General features: G+C 40.3%; 1 protein-coding gene across 1 annotated transcript in view; it reads left to right on the forward strand.

The window, feature by feature from the left end:
• Positions 1-18,758, forward strand: part of MINDY4B (MINDY family member 4B) — a 117,682-nt gene that overhangs the window by 28,166 nt on the left and 70,758 nt on the right. The window contains exons 2-4 of the mRNA XM_077292949.1: positions 7,730-7,848; positions 7,954-7,981; positions 14,728-14,895. Coding sequence (XP_077149064.1) covers positions 7,736-7,848; positions 7,954-7,981; positions 14,728-14,895 — 309 coding nt within the window. The 5' untranslated portion in view covers positions 7,730-7,735. The remainder of the gene's footprint in view (positions 1-7,729; positions 7,849-7,953; positions 7,982-14,727; positions 14,896-18,758) is intronic.

Below are 18,758 nucleotides of genomic sequence, written 5' to 3' on the forward strand. Positions count from 1 at the left end.
GACCTCTGTAAAGTAGAAAGTTAAAGTTTGGGTCTGCCTTTCCCCCATATGAAAGACGTGGTCAAGGAATTTAGATTCATAAAGAAGGATTTAGGAATCAACACTGCACTATGTTGGAGAGAGTAGTTGAGCTTAGGAAGTTAAACCATTTTAATTAAGTTTATACGGCAAGCTACATATAATGTAAGTTTACCCCACAAGTAGTGTTGAGCGATACCGTCCGATACTTGAAAGTATCGGTATCGGAAAGTATCGGCCGATACCGGCAAAGTATTGGATCTAATCCGATACCGATACCCGATACCAATACAAGTCAATGGGACTCAAGTATCGGAAGGTATCCCTGATGGTTCCCAGGGTCTGAAGGAGAGGAAACTCCCCTTCAGGCCCTGGGATCCATATTAATGTGTAAAATAAAGAATTAAAATAAAAAATATTGATATACTCACCTCTCCGACGCAGCCTGGACATCACCGCTGGTAACCGGCAGCCTTCTTTGTTTAAAATGAGCGCGTTCAGTACATTCCATGATGTCACGGCTTCTGATTGGTCGCGTGCCGCTCATGTGACCGCCACGCGACCAATCAGAAGCTGTGACGTCATCCCTCAGGTCCTAAATTCCTAATTCTAGGAATTTAGGACCTGAGAATTAAGTCACGGCTTGTGATTGGTCGCGTGGTGGTCACATGGGCAGCCACGACCAATCACAAGCCGTGACGTCATCTAAGGCCCTGAACGCGCTCATTCTTAGGAAGGAAGGCTGCCGGAAAGAAGCCGAGGGTGAGTATATTCCTATTAGGTATATACTCACCCTCGGACGCGCCCTGCTTCTTTCCGGCAGCCTTCCTTCTTAAGAATGAGCGCGTTCAGGGCCTTAAATGACGTCACGGCTTGTGATTGGTCGCGGCCGCCCATGTGACCGCCACGCAACCAATCACAAGCCGTGACGTAATTCTCAGGTCCTAAATTCCTAGAATTAGAAATTTAGGACCTGAGGGATGACGTCACGGCTTCTGATTGGTCGCGTGGCGGTCACATGAGCGGCACGCGACCAATCAGAAGCCGTGACGTCATGGAAGGTACTGAACGCGCTCATTTTAAACAAAGCAGGCTGCCGGTTACCAGCGGTGATGTCCAGGCTGCGTCGGAGAGGTGAGTATATCAATATTTTTTATTTTAATTCTTTATTTTACACATTAATATGGTCCCGATACCGATTCCCGATACAACAAAAGTATCGGATCTCGGTATCGGAATTCCGATACGGCAAGTATCGGCCGATACCTGATACTTGCGGTATCGGAATGCTCAACACTACCCACAAGGCAAATTTAATTTTGACTAATTCCAGTAGGGGAATAATATTAAGTTGTAGCTCAATCTAACTGTCTTTGGATATGTTAATACCTAGATATTTAAAATGAGACACCACAGGCAGCGAAGACAAAGTAGCAAGGTGGGTCAATGGGCTATGAGAGACAGGCAATAGGGCGGATTTATCCCAGTTAATATATAATCCGGAGCATTTACTAAATTTATCTATAGTAGTAACCGCATGTGGGAGTGTCTCTTCTGTCCTATCCATGAATAAAATCATATCATCAGCATATAAGCCAATAGTGTCTAGACGATCGGCTATTTTTATACCCACAATATTTGGAGAGAATCGCATGCGTATAGCCAGTGCCTCAATCGCAAGAGCAAAGATAGCTGGGGATAAGGGGCATCCCTGATGTGTCCCTCTAAATAGAGAAAATGACTCCAAAGCCGAATTATTTATAATTATACGAGCTTTAGGTTTTGGATATATTGCACCTACCCATTTTTGAAACCTAGCCCCGAAGCCATATCTCCTCAGACATGCAAATAAGAAAGGCCATTCAAGAGAGTCAAAGGCTTTAGCTGTGTCCAATGATGCCAAAGCCCAATTATTATCCGGCACTAAAGAACTATATTGGATTACTGATTGGACCCATCTAATATTAATAGAGGTATTTTTACCGGGCCTGAAACCAGTCTGGTCAGGGTGTATAAGTTTTAGTATAATAGTATTTAGTCTAGTAGCTAGAACCTTGGTGAAAATCTTATAATCCACATTAACCAACGATATGGGACGATAAGATCCACATTCAAGGGGGTCTTTTCCTTCTTTCTTAAGTATAATGATATTAGCTTCATAGAAGGAGTCCGGAAGATATTCCCCCACCCCAAGCCCCTTAAATACTTTCAAAAGAAGGGGTACCAATATATCTATATACTTTTTGTATTTTTCAATGGGAAACCCGTCTGGTCCAGGAGCCTTCCCAGAGGCCATATCCATCATAGCATTTTCAATTTCTTCTATGGTAAAATTAGCATCCAAAAAAGCTTGTTCAGTAGAACTCAGCATGGGGAACTCTATATCAGACAAGTAGTCTAAACATTCTAGGATTCCAAGGCCACTCCCAGAACTATATAATGCTATGTAGTAATCATAAAAACGATGAAGTATATCCTCTGTTGAGGTCGCCATCAAAGTATCCCCTCTCCGAAATTGAAGAATAGTGTTAGATATGTTGTGCTGATGCACCAAAAAAGCCAAAAACTTACTACATTGGTTCCCCAATTCAAAGTAGGACTGACGGGTAAAAAATAACTTACGTTTAGATTTGGTATCCATATATTGGGTATATAACCTCTGAGAGGTCAAGCAAGCCATTCTGTTTTCATTAGTCTGGCTAGATAAGTAAGCTGCTTCCGATTCTTTTAGTTGCAGTTCCATATTATCATCCTCCTCAGAGGTTATCCATTTATTATAAGAGATTGTAGAGGATAAACATCCTCTCAGGTATGCCTTAAGGGCATCCCAGAACAGATTAATATTCTGGGGATCAGGATGGGTTTCAATAAAGCAAATCAATTGATCTATAGTTCTGTCAGTGGGACCTATTAATTTCAACCAGAATGGGTTTAACTTCCAGAATGTGTTATGTTTTGATTGGCCAAAATTAAGTTTAAGTATAACCGGACTATGATCTGAGATTCCCCTTGGACCATGTTCTATGTTATCTACCCACATTGCTAGATCACTGTAACCGAAGATATAATCTATACAAGACAAAGTACATCTAGTGGACGAGTGACAGGTGTACCCCTTTACCTGAGGATGACGTATCCTCCATATATCCAACCAACCACTTCCCCCTATAAACAGTGCTAGTGGAGACGGAGCTGTAGATGGGGTTACCACTGAGATCCCATCATCCAACCTGATTCTATCAAGGGAATCATCCATCACCGAATTAAGGTCCCCCATACATATAACATATGCATCTGGGTAGTTTAGAACACAGCTCATTGCCTTTTGAAGAACTGACACATTGGCAGGAGGAGGATTATAAATACACAAAATTACATAGCCTCTTCAGTTTATCAATGCATATACAAAGACAAAATGTCCCTCAGGATCTCTTCGGGCCTCTTTAACATCCCACCTAACATTCCTATGTATTAACAATGAAACCCCTCTAGAATAACTGGTATGAAATGCAGTTTCATAAATGAAATGAGTGTACCACTGCACCCAAGGTTTCTGTACAAACCTAGCTGAGTCTCTAGTCAGATGCGTCTCAACCAACGCCATAATATGAGGACGATAACGTTTAACCTGGGAAGAAAACTTAATTCTTTCCCGAAGAGATTTGAGACCCCTCACATTCCATGTCAAATAGATAACTTCGGAACCCATATCATTCTATCTGAATATGGTATGCATATCACACAATAAAAATTATAGGCATCATATATAGACTCTCAGCGGCAGTACCTACAAAAACAACAAACAAAACTTTTGAAATGAGAAACAGCAGAAAGTTAAAAAATAAAGGAGCAAAATTCCATGCTCCTATCCTGAATTAAATCGGGGGATACCCTTACTGAACACAGTGTCCGGTATTACTGTGAAGTCGGACACCAATGTGATGAGCTCCAATCATATAGTTAGTAGAAAAGATCCAGTAAATCAGGATTCCTGTCCACGTGAGCCTTTATGGGACCGCACCCAATCCATTGCCTCCACTCGGATCGTAAAAAATATGGAGGAGCCTTCATGAACAATTCGAAGTCGGGCTGGATATATCATTGAATAAAGAATATTCTTTTCCCTGAGCTTCTTCTTGACTTCCATGAATTGGGCCCGCTGCTTCTGAAGTTCCATGGAGAAATCAGGAAATATTGAAATCGTAGCACCATTAAACTTAATAGGACTCTTTTGTCTTGCCATCCTTAATACAGGATCTTGGTCTTTGCAGTTAAGGAGACGTGCTAGAAAAGGCCTAGGTGGAGCACCCGGTGGAAGCGGTTTTGTAGGGACTCTAAGCGCCCTTTCCACAGAAAAGGTGGAAGAGAAATTATCCCCTAAAGTATCTTTAAGCCAGCCTTCTAAAAAAATTCTCAGGCTGTTGACCTTCTGAGTGCTCTGGCAATCCTATAATCCGGATATTATTCCGGCAAAGTCTGTTTTCAAGGTAGTCTGCCTTTTGTTTCCAGGCATTTATGGAGCCCGTCACTTTTGTTAGCTTAGACTCCAAAGGTATAAAGTTATCTTCCAGATTGGACACTCTTGTTTCAACTTCTGTAACACAACCACTCATAGCATGCATATCTTGCCAGAGACGCCCCACCTCAGAATGCACATCTTCTATTTTCCCTGTCAGGGACATTCTAGTTAAAGATATGGCCTGCATTAACTGTTCCGATGCCTGTCTAAGGGTTAGATCCTCCTGTATACCATCCTCCTCACTGTCAGAAGCACAGTTTGTACGTTGATCAGCAGCTTTAGCTTGTGATGTAGCATTCCTCAGGGATCGTGCATTATCAGCTGAATCAGTCCTTGCAAATTCTTTCAGTTTATCAGCTATCCCTGAGCCTTTAGAATGACTCATAGTTAATAATGATGACATATAATAAGCTGAATAGTATGGTTATAGAGTCTCCTCTTCCTGAAGATCATCCATAGAGGTCACAAGATAATGAGCATAAATCAAGAAGCTCTGGTCAGGTTTATAGAGCGAGATATCAAGTATTATGACAGATTTGCTGGTAGTATGCAAGTCTTATATAGCAAGGTTTGATAAAGCGTCTGCAGGGACAGCGGTAGGAGTACAGAAAACCTCCCAGGGTGACAGGAGCTTTTGTGCCGTTAATTTATCACCTAAGAGAGCACGGGGCTCATATCTCAGAGCACACACCGCGCCTCCCTCCAAGTACCTCCAGGATGAAGCGGCACCGCTCTGTCAGCCCTCTCAGAAACAGAGTCTGCAGCGCCATGTCTCTTCCTGATAGAGCGCACGACAGAAAATGGCCACCGTCCACAAGCCTCACTTTCCCGCCAGAGCCCTCACACAGCCCGATGCACCGGAAAGGCTCCACACCGCTCTCCCCCAAGAACCGGAAGTCTCCAAGACTCCAGGGGATCCCACCGCTGGCAGGTAAGTATAAATAATAGCGTTTAAACACAGGATTTCGTCCAGGATTATGGGAGCTCCGTCTAACTGCGTCCTCTCAGCACTGTTACATCGCTCTGCCCCAAGTACCTTTAATTGCCGCCGTGAAAAGGCATATCGGCGGTCGTTAAGGGGATATGATTGTCAATATAACCAACAGCTAGTGAAGGGCATACTTTTCTCACAGTCCACTGATTATGGTGGTCTATAGGTTGCTCTTGGGTACATTAGTGATGACCTGTTAGTGCTCCTCTAAACCTCTGTAACCTATTGCATAGAATATACATATAACCACATGATATGTAATGAATGATGTATGATGAAGATATAAGATCAGCAGTAAATACAGCAAACCTTATAGAGCGTCCACCCAGGCAAATAAAGACACTCGGTGCCCTGTGAAACTTGTTTGGGTATCATGTAACAAAACATTCATATGCTTTCATAATGTGTTGAAAGATAATAGAGAATGGGAAGTGGAATATGAGAAGTCATTAGTTTGCAGATCTTTGTTAATGTGCTTTTGTCCTCCATTGGCATTATCACAACTATAACAGATTTGAATAAAAGCAGGTCTAAAGGATTTTACTGTAGGACAAGATGCCAAGGAGCCATGCATGCCTGATAACCTTTATTACATTGCCATGGCAGCAAGGTTTGCCCTCACTTGATCCAAACAAATTCACCTTTTTGTATCCACTAATGTCCCGGTCATAACTTCTGGCTTATACAGTGCTCAGCATAAATGAGTACACCGCAACAGATTTTTACATAAATCCTTTATCAGAATCAACATTTTTTATGGGATACCATATAGCAAAATACTCCCACAAATGTAGGCCATTGATTGCAAGCAAGATTTGATGTTTTGAACAGCACAAAAAGTATTTTTTTTATCCAAAAATTAATGTAAGACCATGTTGCAAAAATAAGTACACCTCAATAGAATTCTTAGGAGCCAAGCTAAAGTTTAGACTACAACATTGTAATGAACAATAATTCAACTTCAGGTTAGTCTAATTATTCATTAAACAGATGTCCATCAATCAGTTGACTATGAAGGGGCATTACTTAACAAAATAAACCCATTCCCATTTCATGCTGATAGCAATAGCACCACATGGAAGAGAAATGTCACAAGGCCTAAAAAGAAAATTATTTTTTTAAGAAAAAAAAGGTGAGTTGCTTGCTCAAAACTTGTCCGTAGAAACCCTTGTAAGTGCTACCAGCCTTCCACTGCAGGTATTTCTTTCCAGTATGTTAATACATATTTCCTTGGCAAATACCAAAAGGATATTCATTTGGCATAAGTTACGTCAGTGGGGATCTCTGGATATGTTCACAGAGCTATGTGTGATTATTATGAGAGCAGGTCTCACACTGGTAACATTCCCTTTCATTTATAATTAGCTCTGGAGGCAGATTCTCTTGAAGATCAGTATCCGGCCTGTAGATTTGAATATTTCATTTGCATATAGGAAAAGTATGAATTTCTCTAAAATAAGATATGGAATCGCAGATATCAAGATATCTTTTTATTCACCTTTCTGTAACCTGTATGCCCATAGAGACTGCCTAGGAGGGCTGATCCTACTGACAGATTTCCTTTAACAAAGAAAATTATTAAGTGATATATTACAAACCATTAGAAGCAAGACTACATTGACACTCACATTACTATCACAGACGTTGTCACGCCCTTTAGCAACCTAAAAACTCAAACAGAAGACTAGACTGGTCACAGCTTTTTGCAAAATATATGAATTTGATTGCGTATAAGAGGAACATAAGACACCCACATAATAAAAACACTTTCCTCCCTAACTACAATGTAATGTGTTGAGTTTTCAAAGGTCAGAACTGATCAATTTTCATCTCCATTTTGGAGCAATGAAATGCAACACAATAAGACATTAAACAATCTCTTCTTTGGACACAATTCACACATGTAAATTATTTATCCCCTGAGGAAACAGATATTTGGTCCCAGACAAAATCTAACATGTGTTTTGTTATAAAAAGGGCAGATGATCTATATTTATAAAGTGAGGAAAAAGAACAGACAAGTACGTCCATCTCTGATAAAACTTTAATCAAGAGGTGTCGGTGTGAGCTTACAGCCTGTCCTCGATGGTGACACTGTGTCAGTAACTTTCTGTCTGGCCTTTGTTGGGGATGCAATATCAATCTTTTATCTCCATCATAAAAGAAGGACCCATTATTCTTCTTCTCTATGTTCCCACCAGCTTCACATGGACAAGAGACCTTCGGACAGAAACCCCAGCTTAAAAACAATGGAACTGGAAGAAATCGCAACCAAAATTTCTGCTCTGGACAAATGGAGAGCAATATTCAGTTCTCAAGGGTGAGGCGGTCAATCATAGGGGGGTAAATTACATTGCCGGCATTGATTTCCTGTTCCAGCTTTTGCAATATGTTTGAAAGCATCTATTACTTTTGTTGGTTGCAGATTGGAGATCAGAAATCCAGCAAATCAGGTAATTCAAGTTGATTTATCATGATAGTCCAATAGACTTTTGTAACGTCTTGGTTTATGGTCCATAATTGATTGGAATGTATGATGAGTTAGTGTTCAAGAAGACTTTGTATTTGGTAGAAAATAGTATGTGCTATGTGTGTAGATGAAGAACACACCAGATACATTAATTTAAGTATTTTGTCCAGAAATTAACAGGATCTAAATGGCATACACATTTCTAACCCGTGAAGTACAGATCTATAATAGGTCTATTGGCCCCACTGTATGACAAAATGCTTCCAATTTTATCTGGACTCTGGAGGCTTTTTTTTAATGTTGTTTTATTTTTTATTTATTTTTTCCACTATTTCATCAGATATATTCCATTGTATCCTACAAAATTATAAGCCATGAAAAGCATTACAACACTATAGCACATTAATATACATAATGGATTGTATTGCAGCAGACGTACAAAGAAAATGTCAGATTACCAGCATTTACCCCAAGATACTGCAGGGTGACCTTCATCCACAGCACTTACACATCTCGTCCATGATAGCATAAATCATTAGTTGTAGCTTGTGAGGAAGAGGACCGGCACCACTAAATACATAGAGAAATGTGCCATATACCGAAGAACGATTGTAAGGAACCAAAGAGGTATGAAATAGGCCCAAGGATGGTAAAAAGGAAAATATTTATTAAACGTAATGAAAAAACAAGGGTTAAAAACATATAAAAGACAATAAATTCCAGTGTCCCCACAGGAAAATAAGCATTGACAACTAACCTTAATCCATATTAATAAATATTAATAAAACAGTGATGGAATAAGAAGATAAATGGGAAAAAGTCAAATGTTAGCATGAAAAATGAAAACCTAATAAAGTATAATGGCTATAAGACACCAAGATGGTACACACATAAGAGGAACAAGGAAATGCTGTAGGATATATAAGAATAAACCAAATACCAGATCCTAAAGGCCTGTGACCAACTGGTGCTACACATAATAGGATAATATAAATGGATAAGGTGCAATCCCTCCACAAAGAGGTGCCAATTTCGTACCCTCTTCCTCTTCTGTTCCTTAGTATAACTTATTAGTAACAATTAATAAGTACTGGATATAAAAATCAATTATGTACAAATTTTTTCCCTTCTATACATCAGTAGCCCATCTCTTGATCATATTAGATACATTATTGACATTACATGTGAGTAACTAAGGACATCTGAGGACAGGAGAATTCCCGTGCCTGATCTCTTACATTCTGAGAATCTGCTTGCAGCATGTTCACATCAGGACTTTGTGCAGAGAAGTATAATTTATAGTAACAGATGTCGGTGTCACATAGAAGTTACAGACATGAACTAGAGAATTCAGTCCTGAACTTGAGAATAGGATCACATCTGCTTTCTGGCATTGCCAGTTCTCGGCCAACATTCAGCATCATTGCCTCACCAGTTACCAAAATTGAACAGAAAATAGGATCTTGAGAATTAAGAGCAAAGTCATTGGCTTAGAAATGGATTTTAGGACTATAATATAATATAATATATAAAACTGGATTGTAATGAAAAACATCTAAACAAAGCACAGCCTAAAGTAATATCTCCATCGATAATGCACATAAAGCATTCTTGCAATTGTAAAGAAGTTGTATCCTTAGACCTTATTCCCTCCTGTAGCATTCCTCCTGTGTGTTATTTAGGTAAAACAGGCAGACAATGCTCTTCCAAAGCATTTGAAGGTAATCTGCCACTTTTTTTTATTTCTAATAAATAAATTAGTATATTTGATAACATTGTATTAAAAAAAGTGAAACTATAAATTGCTGTCATTTTTTAAATTAATTAATTTAATTCATTTTGATGCAGCCACTGGGGGCTGCCATTTCCATTTGCTAGTGTATAAGTGTCACTGTCATGGCACACCACTTATACACAGCAAATATGTCACTTACAAGGCAAAGCAGACAAGGACTGGTCTCCGATCTTCTAGGCTGGGGCCGTATCAGTTGTGTACGGAGCATGCTCTTTGCAGACATCTGTGTCATGGATCAAAATGACATATATGAGCTTATGGGTCTATGAAAACCACGGCCGACACACGGCTGTCATCACTGTGCAATCCGTGTAACTCTGATGGTAAAACTGACACTGACCAAACACTGATGAAAATCGGATTGCTAACACTGATGGATAATCATTCCGAGTTTTTACTTACGGGAAAAATCACGAACATCTGAGTGAGGCTTAATTCTCGGTCAGTCGCTGTGCACGATTGCATCGCAGTGGGTTTGCAAATGTATGCAGCTGCTTTCCCTAGTGTGTAAAATATGGAAATTATATTTCATTTGTCATGTTTTCTAACTGTGAACAAATATTACTAATTGTAGGGAAAAAAAGTTTAATTTTCATAAAAATAGAACAATGTGGAAGACACTCCCTGCCTGTAAATTCTTAGCCACTTAGGAAAGAATAACTAAAGTCCCGATAACCTCTTTAACTGTTTCTCAACCATAGACATAGTTCTTGTTTAATCCATTAGACACCAGACATGCCGGCAGTGACTCCTGACGGGACATCGAGGGTGCAGACATGTGCTCCTTACTGCATAAGGAGGGGTCCCACATATTCTCCTGTTGTGGGGCCCAGAAATGATTTGGGCAGCAAAGGTTACAACAGCTACATATTTATCTATAGCTGATCGATTTTACAAATAGGAAGAACAGAAAGAATTTTTTTTTTAATTAAAGTACTGCAAAATTCTTAAGATATTACTTCAGAAATTAGATTTTTGAGCCACAGAGTCAACAATAAAATCTTTTTTAGGTTTCTTCTGCCATTGGCTGATTTTTCAACATTCTTTTGCTGCTTTGGGTTTAGTATTCTACATGGCATGTTAAATACACCGTTATCCATGACTCAACATATCCATTCAACAAGGTAGAACGTGTCAAATTATCTGGTAATCGAGAAGAGTCAGGAAGGCAGTAACTTGGCAGGAGCTGGTAGAGAGGCCGCAGCTTCAGTCATCACAAGCTCCTCCATCGGTGACTTCTTCTGTTACATTGTTATTATGAATATTTGTGCAAAGGTCCATGTGAATGGAGATGCCTCAAAGCTAAATTACATTCAGTTACTGCAGGAGGACGTCATGAAGAAACCAATAGTAAGTGACCCCTCACTTTATGAGCAGGTTTGTGCGCTGCAGCTTCATGATAATTACGTGCAACACTTTAGTTTGTTAAAGATCCTTGTACAAGCACGTGCTGAGTATTGATTTTCTGTTGATGCCATCTAAAATAGGTCTCCATGTTGCAGAAATTGTTTGTTTCTTACTTATAACTGACTTTAATTTACATTTTATTACAAACTCATATTCTCATGTGGTGGAATTAGTTCGTCTAAGGGCTCGCGCAGACGACCATAGTAATCGGATGAGTGCTAGCCAGCATTGTGACAGATAGCACTTGTCCACATGGTATGCTATGGGGTTGTACACATGTGCAATTTTTTCCTCGTCCAGGGAAAAATCATCACGTGCTGATATTCGGATTGCACTCGGCCATGCAAGTCAGTCCATCTTCTCCTCTTCCGAGAGAATGGGATCACACTATGAACATACTCTCATCAGCGTTTCATAAGAGTGTGATTTGTATAATTGACCCGTTTTTCTTGGATTAGAAAACATGCACCTAGCCTAAAGTACCTTTAAATATGATATTAATGTTTCTGTTATTCCAAACAATTGTCAAACTAATATTTTGTAAAATGAAGTAATCAATGCCATGTGACACAGAATGACGTAAATATGTATAAAATGCAATAAACACCTAAACATATTATCTTTAAGCTTCTTCTGAAGTGAGTGACCCATCTTTACTGTATCACTACTAGACTTTGTATTGAACAACTGCACTCTGTGAATATTGGCATTCTAACATTGGTTATATTTCCTTGTATTTTTTTTATATAACTATATGTAAAAAATAATTCAAAATACAAATACAGATGGACACAACTGTTCGTGCATTGGTATTCTTGTTCTTTTTTGGAATGTGCGCACTGTAGATTCAGACTGAAGGAAGCAAAACCATGAAGAAACAATGTGGAATCAAGGAGTAAAGAACTCCTTCAAGACTGTTGGAAAGCCATTCCAGGTAAACTACCTGATGAAGCTACTCGAGAGAATGCCAGTGGGGTCTAAAGTGGTCATCAGAGTAAAAGGGTAGGGGGCATTACTAGTGATGAGCGAATATACTCGTTACTCGAGATTTCCCGAGCATGCTTGGGTGACCTCCGAGTATTTTTTAGTGCTCGGAGATTTAGTTTTCCTCACCGCAGCTGAATGATTTACATCTGTTAGCCAGCTTGATTACATGTGGGGATTCCCTAGCAACCAGGCAACCCCCACATGTACTTATGTTGGCTATCAGATGTAAATCATTCAGCTGCGGCGATGAAAACTAAATCTCCGAGCACTAAAAAATACTCGGAGGACCCCCGAGCGTGCTCGGGAAATCTCGAGTAACGAGTATATTCGCTCATCACTAGTCATGAGTAAGACTGCTTAGTGCATTCGAAACGCGTCGACTGGGCCATGTTGACCATGTACATTTTTTTTTTGTACGCACTATAATTTCTTTTGAAAAAAAAAAAAAAAGAAAAGGAAAATCCAGCCCTGTTGAGCCAGACTGCAATTGTTTCTATTTTCCTTGATGTGAGACCAGGGCGAGGCCGGTGTCTGGGCCCCAGGTGGATGAGCATAGAGCAACTGGGTGAGCTGGAATTAAGTTTTTACAAAAGGGGGTATGTTGAGGAATCTAATGTTTCATTCATATTATTATTATTATTTATTTATATAGCACCATTAATTCAATGGTGCTGTACATGAAAAGGGGTTACATCAAAATACAAACATCACTTACAGTAAACAAAACTAACAATGACAGACTGGAAGAGAGGGAAGAGGACCCTGCCCTTGCGGGCTTACATTCTATAGGATTATGGGGAAGGAGACAGTAGGCCAGGGTTGCAGTAGCTCCGATGGTGTTGATGTGGCCGTGTGGTTTGTTTCACGTGTGTTTCTTGACTCTTGGTTCACATATGGGTTCTTTCGTAGGTTTGCTTCCTTCAGTCTGAATCGACAATGTGCAGATTTCAATAAAAAGAAGAAAAATTATTGCATGAACAGTTGTATCCAAACTCTTAGGCTGGGTTCACACTGCGTCTGTGGCGTCCGTTAAACAAACTATGTTACACCGCGGCATAATGCGGTGTAACAGAGTCCGTTAACGCCGCCTTTATGTCCTATGTCGGACGCATCGCTAGCACACGCCCACCATGGGCATGCGCTAGCGATGTGCCGTCATTGAGTGACGGACCATGGGACGTGGGCTGCAGCGTTTCCGGGTCCGTCACCGCTAGCGCAGATAGAGCATCTGCTAGCTCTATCTGCGCTAGCGTGATGACACATCGGCACTTGCATTAACAGCAGCCCGTTAACGTATGTATTGAACGGGCTGCTGTTAACGCAATGTGAACCCGGCCTTAACTGGTACTGTACATCTAGGGAGATCACTGTCAAACAAAATGTGATGACGTTATCAATATTGGTGGTGACCCGCTTGCGAGATCAGTTTTAGTGCCCTAAACAAAACAAGATATAGTATTTGTCTTTGTGATTTTACCCTTTTGCCATTGTTTGGGGTTTTCTGTAAAGAGGAAAGAGACTAAGAGGGAAGTCCAGGTGATAAATAAGCGAATCTCCTAAAAGTGTCAGTGAAAAAAACACAAACGGCTGAGAACTCTGTCATATTTTATTACGGCAATCCAAGTTATAAGGAAGTGGTTATAAGACGTATGTTTCATCTAGACAACTCTGTCGTGAAGCATAGCCCCCTGATAAGCACCTATTTGTTAGGGATCAGGCAATACAATATTTACAGGTGTCCAAACATTGACCCTTCTAACTTAGGCCTGTTTCACATGCACGTTTTTTTTCTCATATGTGAAAAATGGATGGACTTTCATCAGTGTCAGTTATTACCATTATTTCTTTATCAGTTTTTTTGGTACACAAAAATAATAGCTGATGGAGGTTTCTCCCAGCTAACAGTCAGTGAAAAATGAATAGCGTTATAAGTGTGCTGTCTGACTTTTTCACTGTCCGATAGACTGGCATCGGTGATTTTGATCCGTGACTAGGATCAAAATTAAATGCGTCTTTATTTTTTTCCTATACTGTAAAATAGCTGACATCTGAATATCCCATAGACTAGAAAGGGTTCTCTTGGGAAAAAATGGAGATAAAACATGTATAATAAAATCGAATGTGTGAAAGTGGCCAAATTGTATTAGTACCAAAACTTTTATTAAAAAAATAGACATTCATTGAAAGGGTTACACCACATAAATGAATAATGAGAGTGTAGAACAGGACTGGTGGCAGACTTGAAGGGTTAACTTTTTTGGTACCCCACTGCAGAAAGAGTAGAAAAATACATGGTGTAGCATTTTTCCCAAAAAAGAGATTGCCGTGAAATTGGATCTAAGAAGTCTATAAGGGAAAGGTAAAATTGATGTCTTCAAGCAGTTAACATGTACAGTAAGGTAAATCACCATGGAAAATGTTATTAGTAAAAGAAAAGTTGAAGCTAAGAACACTAACATTATACATAACTCAAATCTCTACACACACATCTACTGGTGCTTAGTTCTCCACCCATTAATGCAATGTGTTGTTGTTTAAAGACCACCCAAGATCCCCACAAAGCAGATGAAGACATTGAGGAGAGAGCGGAGACCACAAGCGGCAAGAAGCATGGGACGTTTCCAGGCAGTATTTTCTATTCCATTCCAAGAGAGTTGATAGTAGCCTCCAACCTCGGTGGTCAGCCCATCTCAATAGAAATGGCAACGGTAAGGAGAGCTTATCGGTTAAGGAAGAGGTGAAATCTAAACCAGGACCAACAAAGAGCCCATGAAATGCTATCTGTCACACTGTAAGAACAGGCAGGGTGTCATTAATGCAAATAAGTCAGTAGAAGGTTGAACAAGAAGATAAAGCAGTAGTATACTCCTCAATATAGAAATTGCAACACCAAGAAGAAAGATTCATGAAATTATGGAAATAATTTTAATAATATGCAAATAATGAATAAATAGGAACAACATTTTCAAAACATCTTGAATTATACAGTATTGAATAAATCAGAAGTCCCCGAACTTACACACCTTGGCTGCTATCAATGAAGTTATTATGTACTTGGGCACACAAATCATCAAGATCCACTTCTGGCAGCTCCCTGTTCAAGTGCTGACTAATGATATCCCAGATGTGCTTGACGGTAGGCTAGTGCGGAGACGCTGTAGGCCATCGTAGCATGTTTAGGCTATGCAAGGTGCTCACAATGCACAAAAAATGTGACCTTACATTGTCATGTTAAAATATGCCTAATGGGACTCTTTTATGTTCCCTCATGAAGGCCTCTTTATGGCGTTGCCCACATGGTCTCCAGACCAATCTCTGGTTATCACTGTGTCGAATACAAAAGCAGACCACATCACTGAAGAGGATAGACCTTGATTCCAGCCTCCATTGCCATCTTGCTCTGCACCAAGATAGGCTTTCAGATCACTGGTGTGAGGTCAATGGACGCCTGTAGCTGGATATCTGGCTCGTAGCCCAGTCACACCAGTAACTTGCACGCCTTCTCAGCGCCATCATACTCACTGCATTAACTGTGCTGCTCCATCCAGAGACAAGCCATTGCACTGAACTGCCTCTTCCGCACTCCCAGCTCTGCTGCATTCCCCAGTTGCTGGAGAGTTTCCACCTGGCTATAGGGAGACATGGCCAGACGCTACTGGAATTTAACCCTGCTGTGTCCTGCACAGTTCTGTTTCCTTGGCCTATCCCCTGCAAGAAGGAGATATATTAGACAGCTCATCACTCCGCACCTGGCTTGAACTTAGGTTTCTAGTGAGCAGTCAGTCTCTTACTTACTTATTTTGGTGCTTTATTGTCTATTCTTTCCTTTTACCGACCCAATTTGTTTACTGATCTACTCTGATCCGTTTTCCTCGTTGATAGCAGTCAAGGCATGTAAGTGCAGGTATTTGAGTGTGTGAGGCTCATACTCAAGACTGAATAAATTGATATGTTCTGAAACGTTTCCATTTTTTTTAAATAATTTGGACATTAATAACGTGTATTGATTCTGAGATTCTCATAATTCCACAACTTTTCTTTCTTGATGTTGCAATGTAAATGTTGAGGAGTGCATATTTATGATGTAGCAGAAAGGTCTAATTACTGCACCTTGCCAATTGGCAACATGCTTGACGATCGGCAGTAATTTAATAGCCTGTTTAATTCACCCCCGGAGCTTTTTCCGTTTTTCCGTTTTCGTTTTTCACTCCCCTCCTTCCCAGAGCCATAACTTTTTTATTTTTCCGTCAATTTGGCCATGTGAGGGCTTATTTTTTGCGGGACGAGTTGTACTTTTGAACGACATCATTGGTTTTAGCATGTCGTGTACTAGAAAACGGGAAAAAAATTCCAAGTGCAGTGAAATTGCAAAAAAAGTGCAATCCCACACTTGTTTTTTGCTTCACTATTTTGCTAGGTTCACTAAATGCTAAAACTGACCTGCCATTATGATTCTCCAGGTCACTACGAGTTCATAGACACCTAACATGACTAGGTTATTTTTCACCTAAGTGGTGAAAAAAAATTCCAAACTTTGCAAAAAACAAAACAAAACAAAATTGCGCCATTTTCCGATACTCGTAGCGTCTCCATTTTTCGTGATCTGGGGTCAGGTGAGGGCTTATTTTTTGCGTGCCGAGCTGGCGTTTTTAATGATAGCATTTTGGTGTAGATACGTTCTTTTGATCGCCCGTTATTGCATTTTAATGCAATGTCGTGGCGACCAAAAAAACGTAAATCTGGCGTTTCGAATTTTTTTCTCATTACGCCATTTAGCGATCAGGTTAATGCTTTTTTTTTATTGATAGATCGGGCGATTCTGAACGCGGCGATACCAAATATGTGTAGGTTGGGGTTTTTTTTTATTGATTTATTTTGATTGGGCGAAAGGGGGGTGATTTAAACTTTTATATTTTTTTTATTTTTTTCACATTTTTAAAAACTTTTTTTTTTTACTTTTGCCATGCTTCTATAGCCTCCATGGGAGGCTAGAAGCAGGCACAGCCCGATCGGCTCTGCTACATAACAGCGATCATCAGATCGCTGTTATGTAGCTAAAATGCAGGTGTGCTGTGAGCGCCGACCACAGGGGGGCGCTCACAGCCACCGGCAATCAGTAACCATAGAGGTCTCAAGGACCTCTATGGTTACAATGGAGGAGCATCGCCGACCCCCGATCATGTGACGGGGGTCGGCGATGATGTCATATCCGGCCGCACGGCCGGATGCGGTAGTTAAATGCCGCTGTCTGCGTTTGACAGCGGCATTTAACTAGTTAATAGCGGCGGGTGATCGCGATTTCACCCGCCGCTATTGCGCGCACATGTCAGCTGTAAAAAAACAGCTGACATGTCGCGACTTTGATGTGCGCTCACCGCCGGAGCGCACATCAAAGCGGGGGTCCCGACATGTGACGTACTATTCCGTCACATGTCGGGAAGGGGTGGAAGACCATGGTAAACAATGCGCACTGAACAATTTGTAATAGATTATTTAGTGCACATAGGCTGCCATTGTTCTCTGCAGCGCAGGTACTGCTTTCACAGGATGATGATCATTCAGACAAATCAAAAAATCATTTTACCTGACAAATGAGTGTTTTGATTGGCAGCCTGTTCACACTGCGTGATTTTTGTAAAGAATACTCATTCATGATAATCGGGCAGTGTAAATGCAACTTTAAAGAGGACCTTAACCAGTTTGAGTATGTTGAATTGGTCACTGTATGGAATAGGGGCTGCCGAGATAGATAAAACATACTTTTTAATTTGTAATTTTTCATCTCCGTTGTGGAAGTATTGATTTGTAAAGTTTATATTCCAAATTTATTAAGACTAAGTGGGCATTGACAGAGATTCGTCTCTGAGTGCATTGTCTTTTACCTCTGCATGGAAAAGCAGGAGACATCATTCAAGGGAAAGGGAAAAAAAAATGCCCTCAGAAAATTACAGAAGTGGTTTTCTCTGTGTGAAAAATGTAATAACAAACAGCCCTACTGTTCCCAGTAATATCACTGCCAACATCTTCTGTAATTACAAGTGGGGGAGGGAAGTAGAGTCGTTACAAACATCTTTTGCAGCTCTCCTCTCACAGCACTGTCAGCACTGCTCTATTTCCCTCAAACCCACACTGACTACTGTCAGATGAGTACTGCAAGAAGTGTTGGTAATGACACACAGCTCTGCTCTACTCCCTTCCCTTGCTTGTACTCACCAGAGGATCCATTCAGTGATATCAGTGCGTCATTACATGTCTCTTACAGAAGAAGCCGAGTCTGACATTCTCGGGGGCGTATTTTTTTTCCCTGCATGACGTCTCTGCTTATGATTGGGCAACGTCATGCAGAGGAATAGGTTAATGCCCTTATAGAAAAATCTCTTCTAACGCTTCCTTATTATTAAAATTATAATCTAAACTTTACTAGCTAATATCAGCACAATGGACATGAGAATTTTTGAAATAAGAAGCACATTTTCTTCAGTTCTGCAGCCATTATTCCATCATGTGGCCAGTTCAACTTGCTCAAACTGGTGGAAGGTTCTCTTTAAAAAAAAAAAACCCCTAAAACCTA

Source organism: Ranitomeya variabilis, chromosome 2 (genome assembly GCF_051348905.1).
Source record: "Ranitomeya variabilis isolate aRanVar5 chromosome 2, aRanVar5.hap1, whole genome shotgun sequence".
Lineage (NCBI taxonomy): Eukaryota > Metazoa > Chordata > Amphibia > Anura > Dendrobatidae > Ranitomeya > Ranitomeya variabilis.